This window comes from Primulina eburnea, chromosome 9 (assembly GCF_022965805.1).
Source record: "Primulina eburnea isolate SZY01 chromosome 9, ASM2296580v1, whole genome shotgun sequence".
Lineage (NCBI taxonomy): Eukaryota > Viridiplantae > Streptophyta > Magnoliopsida > Lamiales > Gesneriaceae > Primulina > Primulina eburnea.
The window spans coordinates 32290278-32313873 of NC_133109.1; the positions used below are offsets into that span (position 1 = coordinate 32290278).

At 35.2% G+C, this 23596-nt stretch overlaps 4 protein-coding genes across 7 annotated transcripts; 2 read left to right on the forward strand and 2 right to left on the reverse strand.

The window, feature by feature from the left end:
* Positions 1-1288: 1288 nt before the first annotated feature.
* On the forward strand, positions 1289-8516 carry LOC140841760 (uncharacterized). Its single transcript, XM_073209419.1, has 12 exons — positions 1289-1766; positions 2009-2212; positions 2417-2562; positions 2684-2952; positions 3488-3576; positions 4851-4998; positions 5072-5511; positions 5670-6181; positions 6266-6326; positions 6410-6682; positions 7525-7786; positions 7966-8516. Exons 1-12 carry the CDS (start codon positions 1380-1382, stop codon positions 8304-8306), a joined length of 3132 nt encoding a protein of 1043 aa, XP_073065520.1. The 5' UTR covers positions 1289-1379; the 3' UTR covers positions 8307-8516.
* Positions 8517-8928: 412 nt separating this feature from the next.
* LOC140841761 (14-3-3-like protein 16R) lies at positions 8929-10847 on the forward strand. Of its 2 annotated transcripts, XM_073209422.1 has the most exons (5): positions 8929-9508; positions 9952-10074; positions 10305-10421; positions 10507-10570; positions 10829-10847. In XM_073209422.1, the coding sequence occupies exons 1-4, from the start codon at positions 9032-9034 to the stop codon at positions 10555-10557; spliced, it is 768 nt and encodes a 255-aa protein (XP_073065523.1). In that variant the 5' UTR covers positions 8929-9031; the 3' UTR covers positions 10558-10570; positions 10829-10847. The 2 variants fall into 2 exon arrangements, with proteins under 2 accessions (XP_073065523.1, XP_073065521.1); XM_073209420.1 differs by lacking the exon at positions 10829-10847 and having other exon boundaries at positions 10507-10814.
* A 1344-nt stretch (positions 10848-12191) lies between these two features.
* Positions 12192-14313, reverse strand: LOC140841762 (histone H3.3). Its single transcript, XM_073209423.1, has 5 exons — positions 14247-14313; positions 13619-13690; positions 13441-13517; positions 13268-13358; positions 12192-12580 (listed from the first exon to the last, which is right to left on the reverse strand). Exons 2-5 carry the CDS (start codon positions 13688-13690, stop codon positions 12410-12412), a joined length of 411 nt encoding a protein of 136 aa, XP_073065524.1. The 5' UTR covers positions 14247-14313; the 3' UTR covers positions 12192-12409.
* A 1237-nt stretch (positions 14314-15550) lies between these two features.
* Positions 15551-22618, reverse strand: LOC140841763 (mechanosensitive ion channel protein 2, chloroplastic-like). Of its 3 annotated transcripts, none has more exons than XM_073209424.1 (13): positions 22465-22607; positions 22304-22369; positions 21734-21891; positions 20631-20754; positions 20378-20475; positions 20187-20300; positions 19330-19387; positions 18772-18921; positions 18532-18642; positions 18107-18274; positions 17874-17987; positions 17230-17286; positions 15551-16658 (listed from the first exon to the last, which is right to left on the reverse strand). In XM_073209424.1, the coding sequence occupies exons 1-13, from the start codon at positions 22540-22542 to the stop codon at positions 15867-15869; spliced, it is 2088 nt and encodes a 695-aa protein (XP_073065525.1). In that variant the 5' UTR covers positions 22543-22607; the 3' UTR covers positions 15551-15866. The 3 variants fall into 3 exon arrangements, with proteins under 3 accessions (XP_073065525.1, XP_073065526.1, XP_073065527.1); XM_073209425.1 differs by having other exon boundaries at positions 15552-16658; positions 22304-22363; positions 22465-22613; XM_073209426.1 differs by lacking the exon at positions 22304-22369 and having other exon boundaries at positions 15552-16658; positions 22465-22618.
* Positions 22619-23596: the final 978 nt, after the last annotated feature.

Consider the following 23596-nt stretch of genomic DNA (forward strand, 5'->3'; position numbering starts at 1 on the left):
TAGGAAGAATAAAGACTTATTATTGTTGATTTTGTTAACGATTTACCTTTCCTTTGATCTAGGATTTCAACGAGCCGAGTTTTTTTCTTCCCCGATTTATACTAAGCTCGTGAGTTTTTAAAGTTCGAGTTAATTTGTCTCCTCGAGCTACTTCATAGTTGATTTGGTTGAATTCAAAATGAGTATAAATACAAAGTGATATATCTAGTTGATTAATAATATAGTATAGACAATATCAATATTAAATTAAATTATTTTTAAATTATTATCTAGTTGATTAATATATATCACTTAGCATGAATTAGTTCAAAATATCAATTGCAATCGTCATATAGGATGTTTAAAAAATAGTAATCAAAATGTTAGAGATCAATGTTATTTTACAATAATAATAACATAAAAACTCTTATGAGACTGTCTCACGGGTCAAGTTTGTGTGACACATCTCCGACTCAACCCAATTTTTTATGTACAAAAATATTATTTTTCATGAAAATTTTATGATCTGGTCGATCTATGTATTCGTGAGATCATATAATAAGAGATATACTATAACAATTGTAATAACGATAAAATTGATAATGACCATCTAAAAAACTTTTGGAAGAGTTTATATGGATGGTTTAAAACACAGACTGAAGAGATATTATTATTTGTTTGCAAGCAAGTACTATCCCTCATACAACTTGATCAAATTTCAAGGGCTAAAAATAAGAGGTTGTATGGACAATGTGTGGTTTCCGACAGATTTTTAGATGAAAAGAACGTGTATGAACTGATCTCATATCGGAGTTAAGAGATTTCAAGACTGTTTAAGCATGAAGACTGTACAATTGAAAATATCTTAAAAAGATTTGATAGATCATACTGTTAGATAATTATGAGATAATCATGGAGTTTTGACTTGAGATAATTATAAGATAAGTGATCCTTGATAAGTTCTTCAAGAAGTATGCGAGTGAAGACAAATTCGTCGGAATGATCTATATTGGTATGGTAAGAACAATCGTCAAATCTGATCGTCCTTCTAGCTTCATTGCTGTTGAAAAAACAAATTCAGCATACAAAAACAGTTTCTGAATTTTATTCTCTCCCGCATTTAAAAAATATTATATAATTCATTTACATTACTTTTTTCCTTTATCACAGAAAACAAAAGTACCATCAAGATTTTGAGTTAAAAATCTAGTAAAAACACCTGAATGGGCCTGGATTCACAGGAAGCCTACTTGTGCTTGGTCCAGGACAAATCAAAATTCACGGCCCAATTATTCCCGCTTCAAAAGACCATTTCAAATGCAACTATAATATCATCTTCAGCGCAGAAACTTATTTCAACGGAAATCCAAATCTACACAACAGAAAATCTCCACAAAAAGATGCAATTGGTAAGGGAAGAATCTGAAGATCAGCTGCAGCAGTGTAAATTATCGTTAAAAATTGCTAAGGTTTTGGATGAGGCTCGGATTTCACAAGCCACGCACATCCGTAAGCTCAAAGAAATTGCAGATCTTCGATCCTCAAGGCCGTCGATTGAGTTATTCGCCGCCTTTTCCAAAGCAATAACCCCTCTTTTCAATTTTCACCGCCGAACAGCATCTGCAGACCGTATCATAAAGTTCGTCGCCGTTTTTGCTTGCTCGCGTAGCGCGAAAGATGCGGCCAATTGTGATGTATTTCTGGAGAATTTTCTGCGGTTTCTGATTGTGGCTTCTGGAGCGTCTAATAAGACAGCCAGGTTTAGGGCCTGCCAGATTGTCTCCGAGGTTGTGCTTTATGCTTTTGGTGTTGTGCCTTTTCTTCTTTTTGGTGCATGCGGAGGAATATGAGTGTTGTATGGGTTTTTACTTCTTTTTGGTTTTCGAAAAGAACCGATTGTTTCAGGAAAATTGGGAAACTTTTGTCTCGGGAAGTACAAAGATATGTGGAATTGGGATTTAACAGTCGATTTTTCTATTTACAGTTTACTTTGAAAATAGGATAATTTTGCGTAGTTTTTCCTTTCTAGATCATTATGCGGTTGCCGGATGATGCTGAAGTTAGCAACGAACTTTGGGATGAGGTGATCGAATGCATTAAATCACGTGTGGCTGACAAAGTATCAGCAGTTCGAACATTTGCGGTCAGGGCTCTTTCACGCTTCGCAAATGATTCAGAAAACAGAGACATTCTTGATTTGTTCCTTGAGAAACTTCCTTTGGAGCAAAATGCTGTCAGTTATTTTCCTTGTTTTTGTTTTTACTCACCTGACTGATGCACTTCTCTTCACATTTTGGAGGTTACTCATCTAGTTAGGACATCCTGTTGAACCTAAAGTTATATTATCATTGTTATTTAAGAAAATTCTATTAGCACATTAGCCAAATTTCTGTTCAAATCAGTTGCTTTAACGGTCCTGTTTGTTGCATTTGCTCAGGACGTTCGTAAGACGTTTGTGTTGTCTCTACCACCTTCAGGTGACACTTTGACGAAGATAATTGATTGCACTCTGGATGTGAATGAGACAGTAAGAAAGGCAGCTTACTGTGTTCTAGGTAGTAAATTCCCCCTGCAGAGCCTCAGGTCAATCAATGGTTTACTCTTTATAGTATCTTATTCTTTTGTTTTTGCTCTTAGAGTGAAAAAAAATCATAATATGTCAATGCCACTTTACTTTAACTATGATTTTGTAATTTTTTTTCAGCATCAAGCTCAGAACTGTTATTCTACAGAGGGGTCTTTCTGATCGGTCTCCAGCTGTTGCAAAGGAATGTTTGAAGTTGATGAAAGATGAGTGGCTTGAGAAATGTTGTAATGGAGACCCTATAGAACTACTTAAATATCTTGATGTGGAAACCTATGAATCAGTTGGGGAATCTGTAATGGTTGTACTGCTGAAAGAAGAATTGATAAAGTTGCAAGATGGGCAAACTATTCGCAAATTCTTAGCATCAGTGGATGAAGGAGCAGAAGGTTTGTGCGGCATATATTTTGGCTTAAGTTTGAGGCCTTTGTGGAACTTGGAACCCAAAAAGCCTAAACAATCCATCGTTCTTATTTGGTTACGTATAAATTCTTTGTGAATCAAACTTCTGCTTTAGCAATCTTAACCTCCAAAAGGAATGGATACCTTCTAAATTTGTTTTTCATTTTATTTTGGTGACAAAGTTCTTAAACATAATACTGTGGGTCTTTGATGAAGTACCAAGAACACAAGTTTGAAATTGGCTTTAATTCAAATCGAGCAGTGTTTCAGACGAGCATGTGACTGAAATTGCTAACCCTTGTTGCTTGCAAATTAAAACTTATGTGAATTGTCTGTGACTGTTCAATGGACAAAAGTGGAATTTAGGAGTTTCTTTTTCTATGTTTTTACTCTATTCTTATTAGATTTGGGATATTAATACTTCAGTAATTTTTGTAAATAATTACACATTAATGCAAATATAACTGAAAGTTAATTCCATTTATGAACTTCAGCTTTTAAGGTTTCCTATTTGAAAAGCAGGACAACATCAACAATCTATTGAGCTAATGGATTCAGAGGTTGCTCTGTTTTGGAAAATGGTCTGTAAGCACCTACAGGTGGAAGCACACGTAAGTAGTTTCCCCAAGTTATTTACTTTGTTATTGATTTTTTAAACTTTTATGACCGCAAGTTATTGGCCTAGGTTTAGGAAATTCCAAGTTTGTAAATGTAAGTTAACGTTATCTTTTCCATTTTGTTTTATTACATTTTGATCGATGTTCTCTCTTTGTAATGCATAGTTGGGATTTCCCTGAAACCACCCAAACAATAGCGGAATTTAAAATTTTTAGACTAGCGTCTTAGGAACAATCAATTTGCTTTCAACTTATGCAAATAATATAAGCAACGTACATCGTTCCATGCGTGAAAAGAATTATACCTTACAATGTCTGTCATGGATGGAATGCCAGTCTAGTCTTCTTTTTTCCAACCAACTGCTGAGCTTTGCGCACGAACTTAATGAATCCACCTGGAAAATAGAGGCACCAGACAATATATGTATTTTAATGAAAAAGGATATTCGACCTCGCGTAAAAAATATATGATACTGTGCATGACACCGAAAATGAGATGGAATTTTGTTAAAATCTTTCTTGAAAAATGCAAGTTTCGGTGGCTAGGAGTCTGGTTTTTGAGGCTGAAAATATTCATTATATTTTGTAATACTTTTTTAATATTTATGTCTTCTATTGGGTATATCTAGTGTATCCCATTTGTTTGAAATGTGACTCACCCTTAATTAGAGTTTCATTGGAAAATGTTATAAAATATTCTCTGATCTAATGGCATATCTTTCTGGCTTCTGAGTGCCATTGCCGGAATCTTGTTTCTCATGACGTTACAACTAAATTTCTTTGTTTTGTCATCTAACTGATTTCACATGGACAAATAAAAAGGTTACAAATTATGTGTTTAATAACCTAAAATAACACGTTTTGTGTGTAAATGTAGCTGGTTGTTGACAAGCATAAACTGCATGCTGGAGGTTAAAACTAAAGCTAAATGTTCCTCCTCCAATTGCATTATATTTATTTTTGGAGGCATGGGAACTTGCTTCATCGGCTGGTCAGTCTAGGAAATCATATAGCCAAATGTCATATAGCCAAATGCTGTGACATGGCATAAGTTCTTTATAGTAGTTGATTATATTCTGGCAGCAATTTGTTGGGTTGTTTTTCGTATACAATGGATAGTTTGAGCATATAAATTGGTTTTGAGAAGGTGAGGCTCTTTTTAACTAACTGTACACCAATGCGGTTAAACTGTTGCTATTTTTAATAAATTGTTTTGAAGATCTTCGTCTGTCAATATTGTATAAAGATTTCTGTTGATGTTCAATCAGACTAAGGGTTCTGATGCTGCAATGACGATGGGCACAGAATCAGCAGTATATGCATCCGAAGCTTCAGATTACAATGATCTCCTGGACAAGATTCTTCCTCCTTCCATTTCTGAGTATGTTCAGTTGGTTAAAGCACACATTGCAGCTGGTGGGTGAAACATACAATTGCTTGAATTCCATTGAATTTGTACCATACTTTTTATGCAACCAAATCCTTACAGGTTCAAATTATAGATTTGCATCCCGGCAGCTGCTACTGCTTGGTGCTATGCTTGACTTCTCTGATTCTTCCAATAGAAAGGTGGCCAGTGATTTTGTTCAGGATTTGTTGCACAGACCCCTTGATCACGAATTGGATGACAGTGGAAACGAGGTTGTTATCGGAGATGGCATCAATTTAGGAGGGGAGAGAGATTGGGCTGTTGCAGCTGCGAAATTGACAAAGAAAGTACATGCTGCAGCGGGAGAGTTTGAAAATGTTGTTCTTTCAGTGGTTGAAGAACTTGCTCGACCATGCAGGGAGAGAACAGCTAACTGCATGCAGTGGCTGCACTGCCTTGCTGTGACTGCTCTTCTATTGGAGAACACAAGTTCCTTCCATAATATGCAACGAGGGGCCATTACTGGTGTTGAAATTCTCCACTCTCTATTGCTTCCTGGGGTATATTTTTTTCCCTTTCTTGAATTCCCTTAAGATTATTTAAGTAAATTCTCTTATGGTTTTATAGTTTTTGAGAGGAAATTTACTTTTTCTAGAAAGTCTGGTTATTTTGCTTTTATTTCTTGATTTTAGTATTTACCTGGTTTTGTTCAGAGCAGGCAAAAAATGTTCACTTGGATGTCCAACGGGCTGCTATTAGGTGCCTTGGTCTTTTTGGGTTGTTAGAGAGGAAACTATCAACAGATCTCATAAAGCAGTTACGGTGTTCTTTTGTCAACGGTCCATCTACCCTTACAATAATGGCTTCTAAGGCTTTGCTTGATCTTGGAATATGGCATGGTGTAGATGCAATTGATACATCAATGAACTGTAATATGTCCTCGCAACTCCACCCCGAAACGCCCTCAACTCCGGTTAAGTTATGTGATGGATTCGATGAGCTGGGTACTGAGCTGCTTGATCTTTTATACGTGGGGCTTGAGAATCATGATTCGGGTGCTTCTGTAGATGTTGAAGAAAATATATCAGTTCAAGGCATTCTAGGAGAAGGTCTAGCTAAGATTCTTCTTCTGAGTGACAAATTTCCAGGAACATCTGTTTCAACACATCATTTGATTTTGGCCAAGCTCATCAATCTGTACTTTGGTAGTGAGAGTGGGGTGCTTCAGAGGTACACCAGTTCTCTTTTCCTGATTATCTTACATGAACCTGTACGTTGTGTGGATCAAACTAATCACTTCAATTCATTCCCTAGGTTGAAACAATGCCTATGTGTTTTCTTTGAGCATTATCCCGCCCTTTCAGCGAATCACAAGGTTTGATTTTCTACTTTGTTGAGCATATTATAATTTTCTAGTTAACACATTCATTAACAAATGCTCCACTTATGAAATCGCAGAAATGCTTGTCTAAGGCTTTTGTGCCAGTTATGCGTTCATTATGGCCTGGTATCAATGGAGATGCCTTGGGATCTACAGTGATGGTTTCCAACATGCGTAAGCGTGCAATACAAGCCTCACACTTTATGCTGCAAATGATGCAAGTTCCTTTGTATGCAAAAGAGATAGCCACTCCGCATGATAATAATGGTGGAAACCAAGATGGTGACAGAAGTCCTACCCTTGATCTGGAGAGTGGAGAGGAAGGGCTCGCGATGCGCATTGCAGTAGAGGTATACAAGTTCAATAAAAAATCTGAAATACAAAAGAATCACTTTAATTTTTTGATTTGCAATTTTTCCATATTGAAGATGCCATTCAATTGTACCTAGAGTATCATCGGTCACATTCACAATATGGAGTAGTATCTCTATAAGGTTCTTGGCAAGGAAAATATGATTGTTGTTGAAGCATGCTTTTCGAATGGCCCTCACATTTCATTACACCTGTTTTTGTTGCTTGATTATCTCCTACAAATGGACATCCAATGAGTTTATGAATTTGCAAAATTCCTGATCTTGGGGACCTGGATCTCTGGAACAGTGTAAGCTAGCATTTTATCGCTAAAAATAACATCTTAGAATTTATACCCCCATTGCGAAAATGGCTTCTAACAGCTATTTAATCATGGTAGTGAATTCCAATGATATCATGTCAGTTGTGATTGAATTGATAAATTTGAAACGATGGTTTCAAATTTAAGATGTCAAGTTACTTGACTTGTTTGGTCGGACAAAATTCAAGTGAATTTGAGATACATTATATGTCAAGTTAAACAATTTTATTAATAGTTGTAGTGAATTCCAAATAAACGCAACATCAGTGTTTTTTGAAATCTATTCGTCCACTCTTTCCCAAAATCAAATCCTTTTGCCAAATCATATAAATCAATCCAAAGGCAACCTCCTTTTTTCTTCTCTCAATTTGTTGAGTCTTGTCTCACCAGTATCTTTCCTTGTTCAGGTATATCTGAGCACATTATAAAGTGAAAACAAAGGGGATCCTGTTTTTTTTAATACCATGATGCTGCTCTTAGTATTTAATAATAAACTCTTTATTCCTACCATAACTATAGGTAGCAAACTTCAATCCCAAGAAGACGGCTGCTGAGAAATCATACCTTTCTGCACTATGTAGAATACTCATCTTGCTTCATTTTCGGACGACGGAACAAGATGCGATAAAGCTCACGCGGATGCTTTTAAATCGTATAATACCATCTATGGCAGTTGAAAAAGATATCTTCAAGGAGTTGAGGCAGATGGCTGAGTGCCTTCGGGCAATAGATAGCAACCCAGATGAGAGATTGAGTCCCGAGCAGGCTCATCTAATTCTAGGTAATGTTTTTTTCACTTTTCATTCAGAGGTGCATTGTCAGATTGAATTTGCACGCATGCAATTCTATGGAATAATCATAAAGATCCAACATATTTTATAGTGGGAGAATGTCCCAAAATCTCATTCAACCATTTATAAAGTCATTTATAAGGTCTCAACATCCTGCCTTCTTAAATAGGAAAACTGGAACTGGAAATGAACCTTGATGAGGGCGAGTCTATAGTTATGCCACCAACTCCGGCACCACAGTCAACTAGACGTTCCCGTCCCAGGAGACGAGCCAGGGACGCCGAAGAATCCTCCTCAAACGATGAACTTTCTCCTACATCTGTAGTTTCTACAAATCTTGCTGCAATGAGCACTCGCTCGCAGAGGGCAAGCAAGACAGTAGCTCTGACAAGGATGACAGCCAATAGAACGAGAACAATTGACGAGGATGGCGATTTCGATACTGAAGAGAGTGATGAGGCAGCTGGATCAGAGGTTACATCTGAAGATGACCCTGAACTTATTAATTAGTCGTCTGTAAGTGCACGAATGTCAATTTAACTTTTTTTAGCTCATCATTTGTGGAACTGAGTTAGCATGGATGTTGATTGTATGATCTTATCAGCGCATATACACACTCAGTCCTGTCGTTATGAATGTAAGCCATTTTCGTTCTGATAAAAAGTTCTCATGATCTTGGATCTTTTATTGCACGGGGCAATTGCTCAAGGGGCCATTTGCTGATCTAATATCTCTTAATGCAACTCGGCATATTGTCATTTCTAATCGAAAGAAACATGTCATAACCAGACATCCCCAAACCTGAAATTTTGTCATGTGATTTGATGCTTGGAACATTTTTAAATCCAATTATTCTTTTATAAAGATAAATAAAGGCAAGTCTTATTGATATCTTGAATTTATTGTATTTATTGACTTTTTAAATTTTCAATATTTCTATTATTTTCTTAAAATTATAATTGGAAGCGTGCCTGATCAAACATTTTTTCTGAAAAAATAATACTTTCTGATCTTAAAATAATACCAGAGAGGCATATCTTTAAAAGTTGGGTACTTTTTTTAAAAAAATATATGTGACCAGGTGTAAACACCAAAATCGTGTGTGTGTGTGTGTATATATATATATATTATTGATAGTAGAAACAGTTGATATCATTGACTCTCACCTGGTTCGTTGAATTTGGAAGGGAAGAGAAATAATTCATTCATCTCGAAATTTCTGTGCGCTCAAATTGATGGCGCCTCAGCGGGAGGAATACGTCTACAATGCCAAGCTTGCTGAGCAAGCCGAACGATACGAAGAGATGGTTGAATTCATGGAGAAAGTCGTCGTCGCCGTTGAAGGTGATGAACTCACCGCCGAGGAGCGTAACCTCCTCTCCGTCGCATACAAGAATGTCATCGGAGCTCGACGCGCCTCGTGGAGGATCATTTCCTCCATTGAGCAGAAAGAGGAGAGCCGCGGCAACCACAGCCATGTCTCTTCCATTAAAACCTACAGATCTAAGATCGAATCTGAGCTCTCATCAATTTGCCATGGAATTCTGAAGCTACTCGACTCCAAACTCATCGGATCTGCTGCCAACAGCGATTCCAAGGTGTTCTACTTGAAGATGAAAGGAGATTATCATCGCTACGAGGCGGAGTTTAAGACTGGATCCGGGCGAAAAGAAGCCGCAGAGAACACGCTGTCTGCTTATCAAGCCGCTCAGGTTGATCCTTTTATTTTTGTTTTATGTTGTGCTTTAGGAGAAATACGGAAGATCTCGCGCTCTATACATCAGTAGAGTTCAAGTTCTTGGTTGACCGATGCATAGTTTTTTATTCTATTTATTTGCCTATGTGGTGTTTGGAGTTTGATCTCAGTCACTGAAACTTTTTTGGTTTTCATGGCCTTAAACCGATCTAGTGAGAGGGAATTGTGTTTATTTTGCTTCTTTTTTTCCGCTGACTGAGGTTGGGAGCACAGCTTCGTGTATCTGGTTGATTTAACAATTGAATTATTTATGAGTGTGATTGAGCTATTGAATCTGATGCATATGCTGCACCATGTTTCGCGTATCTTGATTTGTTGGATGATATGTAAAATCGTTTTGGATGAGCTTCGATTTCATTTCTTGATTTGCTAGTTCTTTGGTTTTATGTTTGTCTGCAGGACATTGCTACTGCTGAACTTACCCCAACTCATCCCATCAGGCTTGGGCTGGCGCTCAACTTCTCGGTCTTTCACTATGAGATTTTGAATTCTCCTGAAAAAGCTTGTAGTCTGGCAAAACAGGTATGCCAGAAACTTTATGTTCATCCAATATACTTTAATGAACTGTTTAATAACGAAATAAAAGATTTATTAGCATAAATATGAATACAAATGATTACTAGTTTACGTTTCACCTTAGATATAGAATTTCCACATATAAGGCGCTCACTTGTCATTTGCGGCGAAGGGTAAGAGTCTCATTTTGTATGATTCTGATGACTGGTTTTGGGTGATGTGTACTTGTTTCTAAGGCCTTTGATGATGCTATTGGTGAGCTGGACACACTTGGAGAGGAATCATACAAGGATAGCACTTTGATAATGCAGCTTCTCCGTGACAATCTTACTTTGTGGACTTCGGATATGCAGGTAGTTTTCTCTGTTACATGTATGTCTACCTATAATAAGGGATAGAACGAACTTGCCTGTTGATCCATTTATTGTCCTGATATAGGATGATGCTCCTGATGAGATCATGCTGGCATCGAAGCCCGACAAGGAGTAGCCAATTTTCTGAGGTGCAAATACGCTACTGGTTGGTGGTTTGTAGCTTCCTAATAATCTTCTTTGATGAATTTCAGTCAGAGGAATTTGATGTGTTTTAAAACCAAACTAGAGTATAACACAACAAAATAATTGTGCTAAATGCTTGGAAAGACTTAAATATCAGTGGTGCATGTTTCAGTTTCACCACTGAGGGTTGTAGATATATGCAATCCATTTCATTGACATTTTGCTATGAATTTTGAATTGTTGGTGCTACCCTCCTGGTACAGGTAGTCTCAGGGATCATTGAGTGGTCTCTCCTCCATTTGTTGCGGCTTACAAACTGCCATTTTGAACCGTGCAACTAGAACTCATCCTATGCGACCGCCTTTTGATTTACAACAAAGATTTACAGTTTATTTTAAATGAGACTCAAATATAGGGACGTCAACGTGACATGTTTGGTCAAATTTGAGAAGGCTGTTTCTCACTTTACACCCGTCCTGTGAACTTGATGGATCCACTTTGGATTAGAACTATCAAAATTATATTAATTTTCTATTTTATTCGATACAAAATAAGAAAGTTTTAAAATTAATATCGGTAAAGTTAAAGTTATTTCCATCTTCACATTAATATTACAAGTTAAATTTATCCATTTTTATTCAATTATTTTTAATAATTGAAAAAAATCTATAATCATATATTTTTATATTAAACATATCGTCACATGTTATATCAATCTTAAAATATTATGAAACAAACTTATAAATAAAATATTTATTATTTAATATAAAAAATATAATTATTGTTAAAAATAAAAAATTACTGTAAAAAATAAAAAAACTTAGGCAAAAACTTGTGTGAGACGGTCTCACGGGTAGTATTTGTGAGACGGATCTCTTATTTGGGTTATCCATGAAAAAGTATTACTTTTTATGCTAAGAGTATTGCTCTTTATTGTGAATATGAGTAGGATTGACCCGTCTCATAGATTAAGATCCGTGAGACGGTCTCACACGAGACCTACTCAAAAACTTAAACTCAACAAATATATTAAAATACACACTTTATAAAATATTATCTACTCAATCGTGTATTTTTTTTCGTAAATGGAGAGATTTATTTATAAAATTTTTTTAGAAATAATTTAAAAATAAATATTTCTGTCACACTAATTTTCACTATTCAATAATTTCAACTATTGTTTTCAGGATTTCCCTTGTAATGATATGATCTATATATTTATAATGCCCGATTAAAAACCTTAACTAAAAAACTCATTGGGATAAAAACTCATTAGATAACTCAAATAAGAGACCGATCTCACAAATATGACCCGTGAAACCATCTCACACAAATTTTTATCAATCTTTAAACCCCTAGATTCTAACAAAAAATTAAAAATTTTCGACCTCAAATTTATTAACGAGCTTCTAATCCCTTAGAACTCAAAAATGTCTATTTCAGATCAAATTTAGGTCTTAAATTTTCCATCAATCAATTTGGTTACACCTCTATCACAATTCTCGTAGTTAAATATAAATTTTAATGCTTTATTTATAACAAGACGGTGGGAGATTATTTCATAAAAAAATGAACCGCTAAATAAAACACACAACTTCAAGCGCGTATACAGTCCAACAAAGTAAATACTTGAAAACATATAGCATGCAATATTGACAAATCCGAAATGTTGCTCTCAACAAACGATTCACAAAGGCGTCAACAGAAAGAAATATCAGACAATTCTCCAAGTTTATGGTAACCTGTCTTTTACTAGAGTCTATTATGCGATTCTGGGACACAAACGAAATTAAAGAAACCAATTAACCACGACTGCCACATTCCAAGAAGGCGTTTACACAAACCTAAGCACGCTCCCCTCGGATTCTGCGAGCAAGCTGGATGTCTTTGGGCATGATGGTCACTCGCTTGGCATGAATTGCACACAAGTTAGTGTCCTCGAACAGACCCACCAGGTAGGCCTCCGCAGCCTCCTGAAGCGCCAGAACTGCATGGCTCTGGAAACGGAGATCAGTCTGCAACAAAAAATCAGGGCAATCAGTCAAAAACCCAGAACATAAACTACAAGCATTTTCATCATGATTATGGATGTAAACAAATCAATATGCTCGCGAGCTACTCAAAGCTAGACTAAGGTAAAAAAACTCATTCGAGAACGTATGTCAAACCTATCCAACCGAGCTCGAACTTAAATACATCAGGCCCTAAGCTAGCGAGCTTGTTCTCGAGCTCAACTAGTTCATTGGTTTTTGATTGTACAATGATAACTTGCGTTGGCCCATATCGAAATTAAAGTATAAAGGAAATGATTGAAAGAATATAAAATGATGAACATAATCCCTTAAATTATCATATCTTATTTGACCTTTTGGCTAAGAATGGTCAACAAGCTCATTAACAAACTTAATTAACGAGCTCGAAAGTTATCTTATTTAACAAGCTCGAAAATGAGCCAACTTAACGAGTCGAGCGTGAGCCAGACTCGTTAAACATGATAAACGAGCTATTAACGAGTCGAGCTCGAGTTATTCACGAGCTTAATAATTTTAAAACGAATCGAGCTCGAACCTCATGATAAAATCTGGAAACGAGCTTGAGCCTATATATATATAACTTAAGCGAGTCTAACTCGAGCCTAATACTGTATGGCTCGGCTCGTTTACATACCTAATCATGATACAAACATAGAGTATTAAACCAACCTTGAAATCTTGGGCAATTTCACGAACAAGCCTTTGGAAAGGCAACTTCCTGATCAAAAGCTCGGTACTCTTCTGGTACTTGCGGATTTCACTGTAACACGACATCATCGTGGGCATCAACAATTGAACATGAACATATTAATTACCACATAACACAAGGAGGAGTAACCTACCGAAGCGCAACGGTACCAGGGCGGTAACGATGAGGCTTCTTCACTCCACCGGTGGTGGGGGCCGACTTTCGGGCAGCCTGCACGTAGAAATTGTACCCAATGAGTGAAAAATATCACATTATGAAAAAATAAATCAATCCCATAATTTAATTTTGTATCCTGTAAGTAATGTAGGAACCTTGGTAGCCAATTGTTTCCTGGGAGCCTTTCCTCCTGTGGACTTACGAGCAGTTTGCTTGGTACGAGCCATCTGCTGGTAAAAAAAAACACTTTCTTTAACACATGCACATTAAGATGATTAGTTAGTCCCGAAAATCTATAGTCATGTGCTTCTTCGGGTGAATTTGAGAAAATTGTGAACTCCCCCGAAGCGGAAGTGTAATTTTATAGAGGTTAATAAATTTCTTAAAATATCTTCATATTAATCAAATTGAACACAAGAACATCCAATAATTATCCCAAGAACCATTGATAAAATAGATTACAACAGAAACGAGAACGCGAAATCTACGTATGGGAGGAGCATCTATGATAAGAAGATAAAATCTGATTGCATCAAAAACCTATCCCGAAACCATGAAAGCCCTAATTCAAGTAGTAGTACCGATCATGAATAACTCCGAAAATTCTCAATGCTGACAAAAAATACAACCAAAATCAAATCTAATAGCTCCAGGGAAAATGAAAAAACAAAGCACGACAACATTAATATTGAGCATCTATACAACAAAAACGCCATCATATATATGAAAAATCAAAATAAATTCGACAGTTGAAACAAAAAAGAGAAGAAGAGAAAGATCAACCCGTATTCCTTCTCTGCCGAGGAGCGAACCAAAATCGTGGAAGGGTGGAGATTGGTGCTTATATAATGAGGGCGAAGAATCCAACGGTATCGAATATGGTAAATTGTGTTTTCTCGTGATAAGTGAACGGCAGTGATGTAAAGTTATGGAATGACACGGATCGACCAGTTTTGTGTTTATTTAAGGTTTCCAAAACGCAGCCGAAGAAGCTCTACGAATTTAAGAGTTTTTAATCAATTTTTTTTTAAAAAATTTTAATATAATATTATGCCAAATAAGAGTTAAAATATATTTAATACATAAATTTTGAATCAGGGAAACAAATGAGATCTGTTTTTTTCACGGAAAGAATTTCATATAGTCAATCACAACTTTGACCCTTTTTTTTATTGTTTATAACTAAACTAACATGATTATTTAATGTTTAATTGAAGTGTTTTTCTTCTTATAATATCATCAGATATTAGTTCTTCGATCATCAATATGTCAATTTTGATAAAAATATGAGCGACTCATATGATCTAATGATATTGAAATATGAAGAGAAAATATAACATATACTACCCAGATTGGATTCATCATTTTACTCCTTAATTCATGCTTAAGCTCACTCAATTGTTTAAACAATGAGGAGGGGAACTATAGCCAACTAAACATAATCTCTAATTTTTTTATTCATATTATTCTTTTTTAATATTAATTAATATTTAAAAAATTATTTGATGGATATTGTCTTGTACACTACAACAAATATTCCATAATTTTCGACACTTTACTGTTAGATTATCTTAGTTTCGTATTGAACAATTCGCCCCACTTCGATTTGATTTAAATGAGGCTGGTTAGTCAGATCATCTCTAATCCATTACATTATTTTGATATAAAACAAACTTCAAAATAGTATAATTCTTATATCAAATAGAACACTTATCTTCATCATCAATTTTATTCACTCAACTAATTTATTCCACAAAATATTTATTAACAAGCTATTTAAAATATCAACATGTTAATATATCATAATTTTTTTCCAATGAATATTGAATTATAAAAAGAATAAATAATTTAATTATTTATAGGCTAAATATATTTTATAAAATACATACAAATTTCTCAAAATTAACAACTGCAAAAAAGCAAATAAAACAAAAATATAAAAAAATACCAAAGACTCTCCAACATAGCGCAGAAGATAGCACTGCCTTGGAGCAGAGAAACAGAGGCGATATCTTAGCGTCGGGTTAGAGATACCTTAGAAACCCAACCGGGTCATGGCTATCAATGGGTTGAAAATGTCGGCCACGTTTAATTCAACTAGTAAAAAAATATTTATTAAAAACAACAATAGTTCAAACTCCTGAATCCCTAATTATCGAACTCATACAAGTCGATCTATTTCCAAATACATTTCCACCAGTGCAAATGAAAGATTAGAAAAGAATGTTTGAACAAAGCTCTGCCATTGATGATCCATTCAACATAAAACTTCATGATGGATCCTCAAAATAATCATCAGTTAAGAGGAAACATTATGTACAGTGTCACGCCCTTGCACTATTGCCTTCATCTGTGATCCGTAAAAATGTCAACCGTGCATAATGTATAAGAAGCCAAATACCATTAGTCTTGCATATCTCGCCGATCACCTGGCTCGTTCGACGGCTTAGCATCAATTTTTTCCTTTTCAGCCACAGGAGAACCATTTCCACTACGTTGTTTAGCCAATTCCTTTGTATCTTCAGAACTTGGTCGTGGAACCGTGTCCTCTTCGATAGGGAGGGTCCTCTTTGAGCCCTCCAATGCAACGCCAAGAAGTATATTCTCTTCTAGAGAAGGTTTGCTCACAGGTGGCTGGTTATTTTGTGGTTTAATGTCCTGTTTTGGCTGCGAAGCAACTGGCACACTGTCTAGTCTCTGGCCACTTGACGACTCTTGTAATAAGACTGAAGAACCCTCCTGCCCGACTTTTTGGGCATCCTTCTTGGGTTTCTCGTCTGTTTTCGGCACAGGCACTTGTCCGACTTCGACATCATCTTTTGACATTTGATTTTCCTTATGATCGCTTGACATAGTTTCTCTGGATTTTGAATTAGTGTTCAAAGCTGTTTCACTTTTAGCATCCACTTTGGTATCAGGTGTTGACCTGGCTGTATCCTTGCTGTCTTCCTCTGCGTTTACTTGTGTGGATCGAGCCTGAGGTGGTTTGATCTTATCTTCCCCGTTAATTTTATAAGAGGGCTCCAACAAGAGTAATGCACGGTTAGCTGCTGCTTCCTTGTTAAAATTAGAGTCGGCAAATGATACATTATCCACGTCTGCATCAATATATTGTTTCTGAAACGTACGGATAGGAGTGGCAAGTCGAGCTCGATGGTGCCTAATAACCCTAAGTAGGTCAAGAAGAACAATTTCCTGTTTCTCCAACCAAAAAACAAGTTAAGTTCGGAGATTTAAATATTTACATGACAAAATTGGCGATTGAAAATAAAACCATTGTGAAATAAAAATTTTAAGCATAAAATCTGGTTGCTGCTAACAAATTTCTGAGAGAAGTGGCAAATGCTTGACCGCATGAATGATACAAATGAGTATTCAAACTATCAGAATCCATGCTTCATCTCTTCAGTACGTCCTAATTTATATGAGAAACAAAGCACCTACATGAGACCTTAGCATGTAGAAGCACAAAACACCTGTATCATGACCACTAGCCGAGTTCCTCTGGAAGTGGCAAAGTTCACCGAAACAGACATATATCCTAATGCAATCTAGAGATTAGTACCTAGACACAGAATACAAAAAGAACTATTGCTGGGATGAGTTGGTTTGGATACAAAATCATGAGATTCTACTAGATTCATATCTGCGATACCCATGTAATGCACAAAGCAATGATTGAACAAACAATCCACTTATTGACCAAGATAGAAGGTATGCCACATTGCAGAGGGAGTACAGTGCAAAAATACGTATCTATTCTCACCTTAACACATAGATATTCTTCAAAATGTGAAGTTTTCACAAAGCATGACACCAAGATCTGTATTTTAGAACAAGTGAGATTGAATAACCAAGGAAAAATACAAATTATCACAAGATACGAGGAGACAACTTAAACTGTGGTCATGAGAAAATTTGTTTATATGACAAACATAATGCCAACGAACAAGATATACAAACTTTCTCTAAAATAAAATTATTTTACAAACTAGTAAAAGTTGCATTCTCTGAGAACAGGTATTCAGAAGACACATTACAGGTATTCAGAAGACACATTACGCTGATGGCCATGAAAATGTTGACAGTGTCCACCATGGGGAATAAATATAGCTTTTATGACCAAGCATCACAGTCGGTGATAGAATTACCAGAGCTTAATAAAGATTTAATGATAAAGGTGGAGTATGTAACAGCTGCAGAATTCTTGTTGAGAATACAGAATTTCCTTTTCCTTTCATGTTTTCCTTTTTCAATAGGGTGAGGAATGGGAAAGTATATTTTTTTCTCAGGAATATTCAACAGAAACATAAAATTAAATATCTATTTAATGAGACTCAACAATAAGTTAACAATCATTCTTTGAGTGAAATGGATAACATATGCTTTTACTCAAGAATAAGAGCTGACCAAGAGGGCCTGATTTTCGGGATCAATACTATCCAAGAATACTCTTCTGTGCAATTTCTGCTGTTCCACTTGAGGATTCTTAGCCAAAACCTTGCGCATGTCGGCCACAATATTCTGCACCGAGAGACATGAAAAAATGTGATATATTAAAGCGAAGTATTAGAGGAGGAAGACACATGTTTTCAGCAACATTCATTGATATAGACCAACGAGAGAATGATGAAGATGCTGACATTGATTTTGCTAACATCCAAGTGACTGATGGCCAGGTGGGTTTTAATACGCCAATGAGTTCTTTGGCTAAGATTTCTCACAACATTCATAGAGAACTTATGGTTTGGTATGTGGACAGCCTCACGATCATCGGCTCTAACAATTGTAGGTGACCACCATCCCATATGCTGCAAAGTTAAAATTCAAGGACACTAATGAATAAAAATGTGCAATAAACATTGATAGGGATAGTCAGGAAACAAGACAAATGAAATTATTTTGATTATATGATGACAATAAATTATGTCCATGTTCATTCATCGTGGATAGACGTTGTCTTGATCACATACAACCAATTCTTCCCATGGACAAACTCTGTTTTCGAAAACATTACTTTTCATCTGCCATTTCATCATTTTCTCTTAAAGAAAGACCAAGCACTAACCTCAACTATCCCAGAAACTTCATAGCCATCGATCTTAATTTGTATCCATTCGTTCACAACAAATGGCCGAGTTGCTTGTATCATTGCACCGGAAAGGAAATTCGTGAAAATCTGTAATTAGGCATTTAAAAAATGGGTTTGATTGAATCCTAAGGACAACTGAAATTGAGATTAAATATGTTCATAAAAAGGTGAAAATTTTAAATAAATTATGATAAATATTCAAGCGGTAAAACACACCTCACGTCCAGCAAGCGTCAACAAGACAGTACCAAGCCCTCCAGCTGTGAGCCATTTTTGGGTTGAGAAACCTAACAACTCCATGAATAATGATGCAGATGCAACCCATACAGATGTGTAAATAGCTTTGCCAGCAAACTGGAAGCCTATCTGCACAAAGAAAATTATTTAACGAGGTTAATCTTCAGAAGATAGTTATCGAAGGCACATGCTTGGTGCGCCTTAAACTCCAGGGGTGGTCTAACTGCATGGATGTGCCGATATTAGAATGGGTATGTTCATTCCTCCATCTCTTCACAAATTGTAACTTCCTAATCCCATGTTTTTTTTCCCTATTATTTCTGTCTTTCCCCCATCCTCTCTTGGATCCCACCAACGGGTACGGGTATACCGTCTATGAGAAAAATGTCATAAATCACACCCACATAAACAGCTCATGCATATGAAATAAAATATGGAAAAAATGATAAAAAGCAAATAGCAAACAACTTAACTAGCTATCAGATGCAAAACTGAAAACAGAATACCATCTATGTGAATGAAGGAGTTGGAACATACATTATTAGCATCGGGGGAGCCGTTAGTCTCCAATATTTTTTGAGCTTGATGAATCACACTGCAGAATGATACCAAGATGCTTAGTTCTTCCAAGAAGTGCATGATATAAAGTGTAATACATAAAAGAGAAAGATCTTGTCGTTGAAGTACAAACTGATAGACATGAAATCAAAAGCGACAAAGCTTTAGAAAAATAATATTCATATTCAATAAGGAGATGAGCAGATACAGTAAATTTTCCACATACAAATGGAAAAAAAAATCAAATGTTATATGACTAGAAAGCCAACAAAATGCGGTGGATTAAATTACTCGAACAATGCCCATAATCATTCCAGGTAACTGTTTAGGTTATCTAATAATTGTGAAAAAAGAAGTTACTAGAAATAATAAAAAAAGAAGATTTTAGATCAAGAATGAAGGGTTTCTCACTGTCGCTCCCTGTCCCAGCCTCCATTTAACTGGTTACTTGGCATCGACATATAACTATTACTATTTCGTACCGTTATAATGTGTGCATCATATATATAGATAAAATGTATTGTATGCAGAAACATCTGCATGATGTTGATGTTTGTATGCCCTCATGCATATATATACACAGATTGATTCCAGATAAATTTGTATATCAACATGATGATACTCAAATGCATGTATAAGAATGTTGCATGATTGTGAATATGTCTAATGACTTAAATTTTACAGTGAGAAACGTCAAGGAACAACAAATGAGAACATCAATTGGGGATAATATTTGAGCTTAAGTGCTTAAGATATTTCTAATCTCAGAGGAAACAATAAGTCCAAACTAAGGCAAATCATCAGACCAGCACATTAGCCCAAAAATAGAAATTCACCTTGACAAACAGTATGCAAATGCCGTGACCGTTGACAATGATCTAACAAAATTTAGGAGTCGTAGCTTCACAATTTGACCAGCCTCTGTGTGAAGGACCATTGGATCAAGTGCTCTGTAAGAATTCACTTTCATTCAGTTTATTATGCGTAATCTAATTTTTCGCTTTTTATTCAGAGAGAGAATACCAACCTGCAGATGAAGATTGTTCCTGCCCATAAAAACAAAGGCCGAACATAGGAGGTTGTTACATACAATGTGCTACTCTTTTTCCAACTGCTGTCACTTTTCTGCAAGTCATTGGTAATCTGATAAAATTCATTTCCTAATTGATGTAAAGAAAACTCAGACTCAACAAGACATTACTTTATCAGTGAAATGAGATGGCCAAAAGGAAATACGTGAACTAAAATATGAAGACAATTGAATTCACAAAAACATGTACATTCAAAAATATTTTCCTTGTTTGCTGCACGAGTGGCCCAAGTCCCCATATTGCAAAAATGACAATACCAACTGCTGAAGCCAATTCGATCACAAGAGGACTTCCTTGCAAATTCTTAAATGGTCTGGAAAACACCAAGAGAAAAAATGTCCATCCATGAAAAGATTGCATAAGACCAAAGAGGAGGAAATATCACCCATCACAAGATTGAATCTAAAACATTCAGGATTCTTATTGTAATTTTATAATTGCAAGCTGACGGATGTCCTTATATACCCCTGACAATAACATATATGATCGTGTCACATACATATTTTCGAAAACCCAATTTATGGTTCTGTTCAGTTTTATATCTTTATGAAGTTCATTTCTGCAAATTCGCAGAACATATTTAAAAGCTAAGTGTGCAAGAATTAGTTCTTCTGCTAAAGATTACTACTATAATACTGTTCTTCAAAAAGTATTCACAAACTCGCCAGTTTCCCGTAATTCATTACCCAAGATCTGCTGTTTGGTATTTCTAAATACCCATTAAAGCAAATGAAAATAACGATCTTTGATTCAGCAATTTTAGACATCAAGAATCATGCACCTGCACGATTCTCATATTCTCTCGCCATGGATTCACTTTAAAGCAACTATGTGTGTGTGTTTTTGTTTTTTACGTTTCAACTGTTTGTCCGTGAAAGCAAGCTTCATATTTCAAGACATAAATCAGAACAGGAATCTGTTTGGAAGGTAAAAATGATTGTGTAGAATAGAAACAAGTAAATGTTCAAGAGAAACTTGATAGACTAGGGGAAAAAAACTTGATCATTAAGATGACTAAAAATTAAATTAATAAATAATGTGTTCTTCATGTGTGTAATTCTTTTGATTAAACAACCGAAAAACAACATGGGTACATACTCGCCCATTAAAGTATTTGACCACATTATGGTTATTTACAGATCACCTATGTCATGTGTACATATATGGAGAGCACCCTGTTCATCTTAATCAAGTGTTCCAGTTGAATAGTATATTACTGTAGCAACTAGTAAGGTAGTAAACTTAAATTAATATTTCCTGACCATAACAACCTGCCAGAAAGAAGCTATTACCGTGCTAAAGTTAGCGTGGCGTTCTTCAAACAGGTGATGTCCAAAGAGGGGCCGGGATTTAGAGAACATTGGCACTTAAACACGTGATATCTACATGGGATGACGCGTACTCGTCTATCTATTCTCTTGGAAAAATTTCTACTCCAAGAAAATTGTTTCTGAGATACAAAATAAAAAAACAAGACAAGTCATACCAAGAAGAAAGATTGAATGAACAGACAAAACTTCAGCGGAACACAATATTTTAAAAAGAAAAAATCCACAATAAAATTCCTCACTAAGCATTCAGTTTAACAGAATTGACAAGTTATGTTGAGAAATGGTGGCTCAGTTCTTTCTACAAAGAAAATGCACACCACTCCACACGCGTACCTGAATTTCAGCATGACTGAATAAACATAGGGGAACTATTCGCTTCTCAAACAAAGGAATTAGCATTTCCAGAATAAATTACTACAATTGATATCAACACAACCAAAAGCAAAACAAAAAAAAGCATAATTCCTCTTTTTGGAAGGATTTATCAGGACTAGGCACAAAATCCGAATTCGCAAAAACATGAAACCATACAAATGAAATTGACGACGGATCAGTTCTCCCTAAGCATAATTTTCCACTAATCTTCGAATTCTGCAGCTTGAAATGGATAAATTACAGAAGTAATTAAAGGAAAATCAACGTAATCGAAACGCGAAATGCATTGAATAGCAGCATAAGATTAGCGTATTCACCCACGGTCTTCTGCCTCGCCCACAGTTCCTGCGAATTCCGAACTCGACAGACGGTAACACATAACCCGCAACTGCCATTTTTTTGGATGAAAACCGCAAAGTTTTCTGTACAATCTGACCAAAGGGGTATTTTCATGTCTTTTTTTCCAACGGAAAATATATCGTTAGTCAAATTATATTATAACTATCATAATTTAAATATTTATCTGGTAAAAAATTATAACTAAGCCAACTATCTGAAAAATAAATATTAAATAAACTTTTGTGTCAAATACCAGTTTAAAATAATTTGTAATTTATCATTAATATTTGAATTTACATTTGTTGTATTTTGCTTTATATTTTTGTAATTTGTGTGAGATGGTCTCACGGGTCGTATTTTGTGAGACATATATCTTATTTGAGTCATCCAAGAAAAAATATTACTTTTTATACTAAGGCATAGTTTGGTACATGGGATAAGAGAGGGATTGATAAATAATCCTCCCTTATCCCATGTTTGGTACCTTTTTAAAAAGCTCATGATAATATCATGAGCCCTTGATAAATAATTTTTTAAAAGGATAAAATATCCCTAATAGAAGGTGTGATAATTTTAATTTAATGATAAAATACACTACAAATGACTTAATTACCCTCAATTTATAAATGATTTTTTTATAAATCTATGTTAGTAGTTAGAAATTAAAATCAAATAAATATTTTATTTATTTTTATATATTATATAATATGATAATTATATAAATGAATTCGAGATAATTATATAAATAATTTTTATAAATTTCAATAAAATTATTATTATCACTCGATTAACCTTAAAAATTGATATTTGACTTGACTCAAAAAATCAAGGGCTCAATGATCATATTATATAATATATAAAATTAGGTAAAAATAAATAAATCATGCAAGTACTATCGACACATAAACACATAAAAAATATGAACTCAAGCAACAACTTTGAAATTATAAAATTTATTATGATAATGTTAATTTTGTCATTACAATATAATATATAAATCTAATCCCTCTTATTAAAATCATACCAAACTTAAATATAATATCCTACATCTTATTTATCCTTAACTTATCCTTATATTATATATCACATGTTTATCCTATCATGTGTACC

What these genes read in the sequence shown, in the direction of transcription:
- LOC140841761 (XM_073209422.1), top strand. Translation starts at nt 9,032, where the DNA reads ATGGCGCCTCAGCGGGAGGAATACGTCTACAATGCCAAGCTTGCTGAG. An exon ending in CTTGTAGTCTGGCAAAACAG is followed by an intron (nt 10,075 to 10,304) that starts GTATGCCAGAAA and finishes CTTGTTTCTAAG; the next exon opens with GCCTTTGATGATGCTATTGG. An exon ending in TGTGGACTTCGGATATGCAG is followed by an intron (nt 10,422 to 10,506) that starts GTAGTTTTCTCT and finishes GTCCTGATATAG; the next exon opens with GATGATGCTCCTGATGAGAT.
- LOC140841763 (XM_073209424.1), bottom strand. Translation starts at nt 22,542, where the DNA reads ATGGCAGTTGCGGGTTATGTGTTACCGTCTGTCGAGTTCGGAATTCGC. An exon ending in ATCCGTCGTCAATTTCATTT is followed by an intron (nt 21,892 to 22,303) that starts GTATGGTTTCAT and finishes TTTGTATCTCAG; the next exon opens with AAACAATTTTCTTGGAGTAG. An exon ending in CAAGGAAAATATTTTTGAAT is followed by an intron (nt 20,476 to 20,630) that starts GTACATGTTTTT and finishes AATGACTTGCAG; the next exon opens with AAAAGTGACAGCAGTTGGAA.
- LOC140841760 (XM_073209419.1), top strand. Translation starts at nt 1,380, where the DNA reads ATGCAATTGGTAAGGGAAGAATCTGAAGATCAGCTGCAGCAGTGTAAA. An exon ending in TAAAGCACACATTGCAGCTG is followed by an intron (nt 4,999 to 5,071) that starts GTGGGTGAAACA and finishes AAATCCTTACAG; the next exon opens with GTTCAAATTATAGATTTGCA. An exon ending in GCAGGCTCATCTAATTCTAG is followed by an intron (nt 7,787 to 7,965) that starts GTAATGTTTTTT and finishes CTTCTTAAATAG; the next exon opens with GAAAACTGGAACTGGAAATG.
- LOC140841762 (XM_073209423.1), bottom strand. Translation starts at nt 13,690, where the DNA reads ATGGCTCGTACCAAGCAAACTGCTCGTAAGTCCACAGGAGGAAAGGCT. An exon ending in CCTGGTACCGTTGCGCTTCG is followed by an intron (nt 13,359 to 13,440) that starts GTAGGTTACTCC and finishes GTCGTGTTACAG; the next exon opens with TGAAATCCGCAAGTACCAGA. An exon ending in AAATTGCCCAAGATTTCAAG is followed by an intron (nt 12,581 to 13,267) that starts GTTGGTTTAATA and finishes TTTTTGTTGCAG; the next exon opens with ACTGATCTCCGTTTCCAGAG.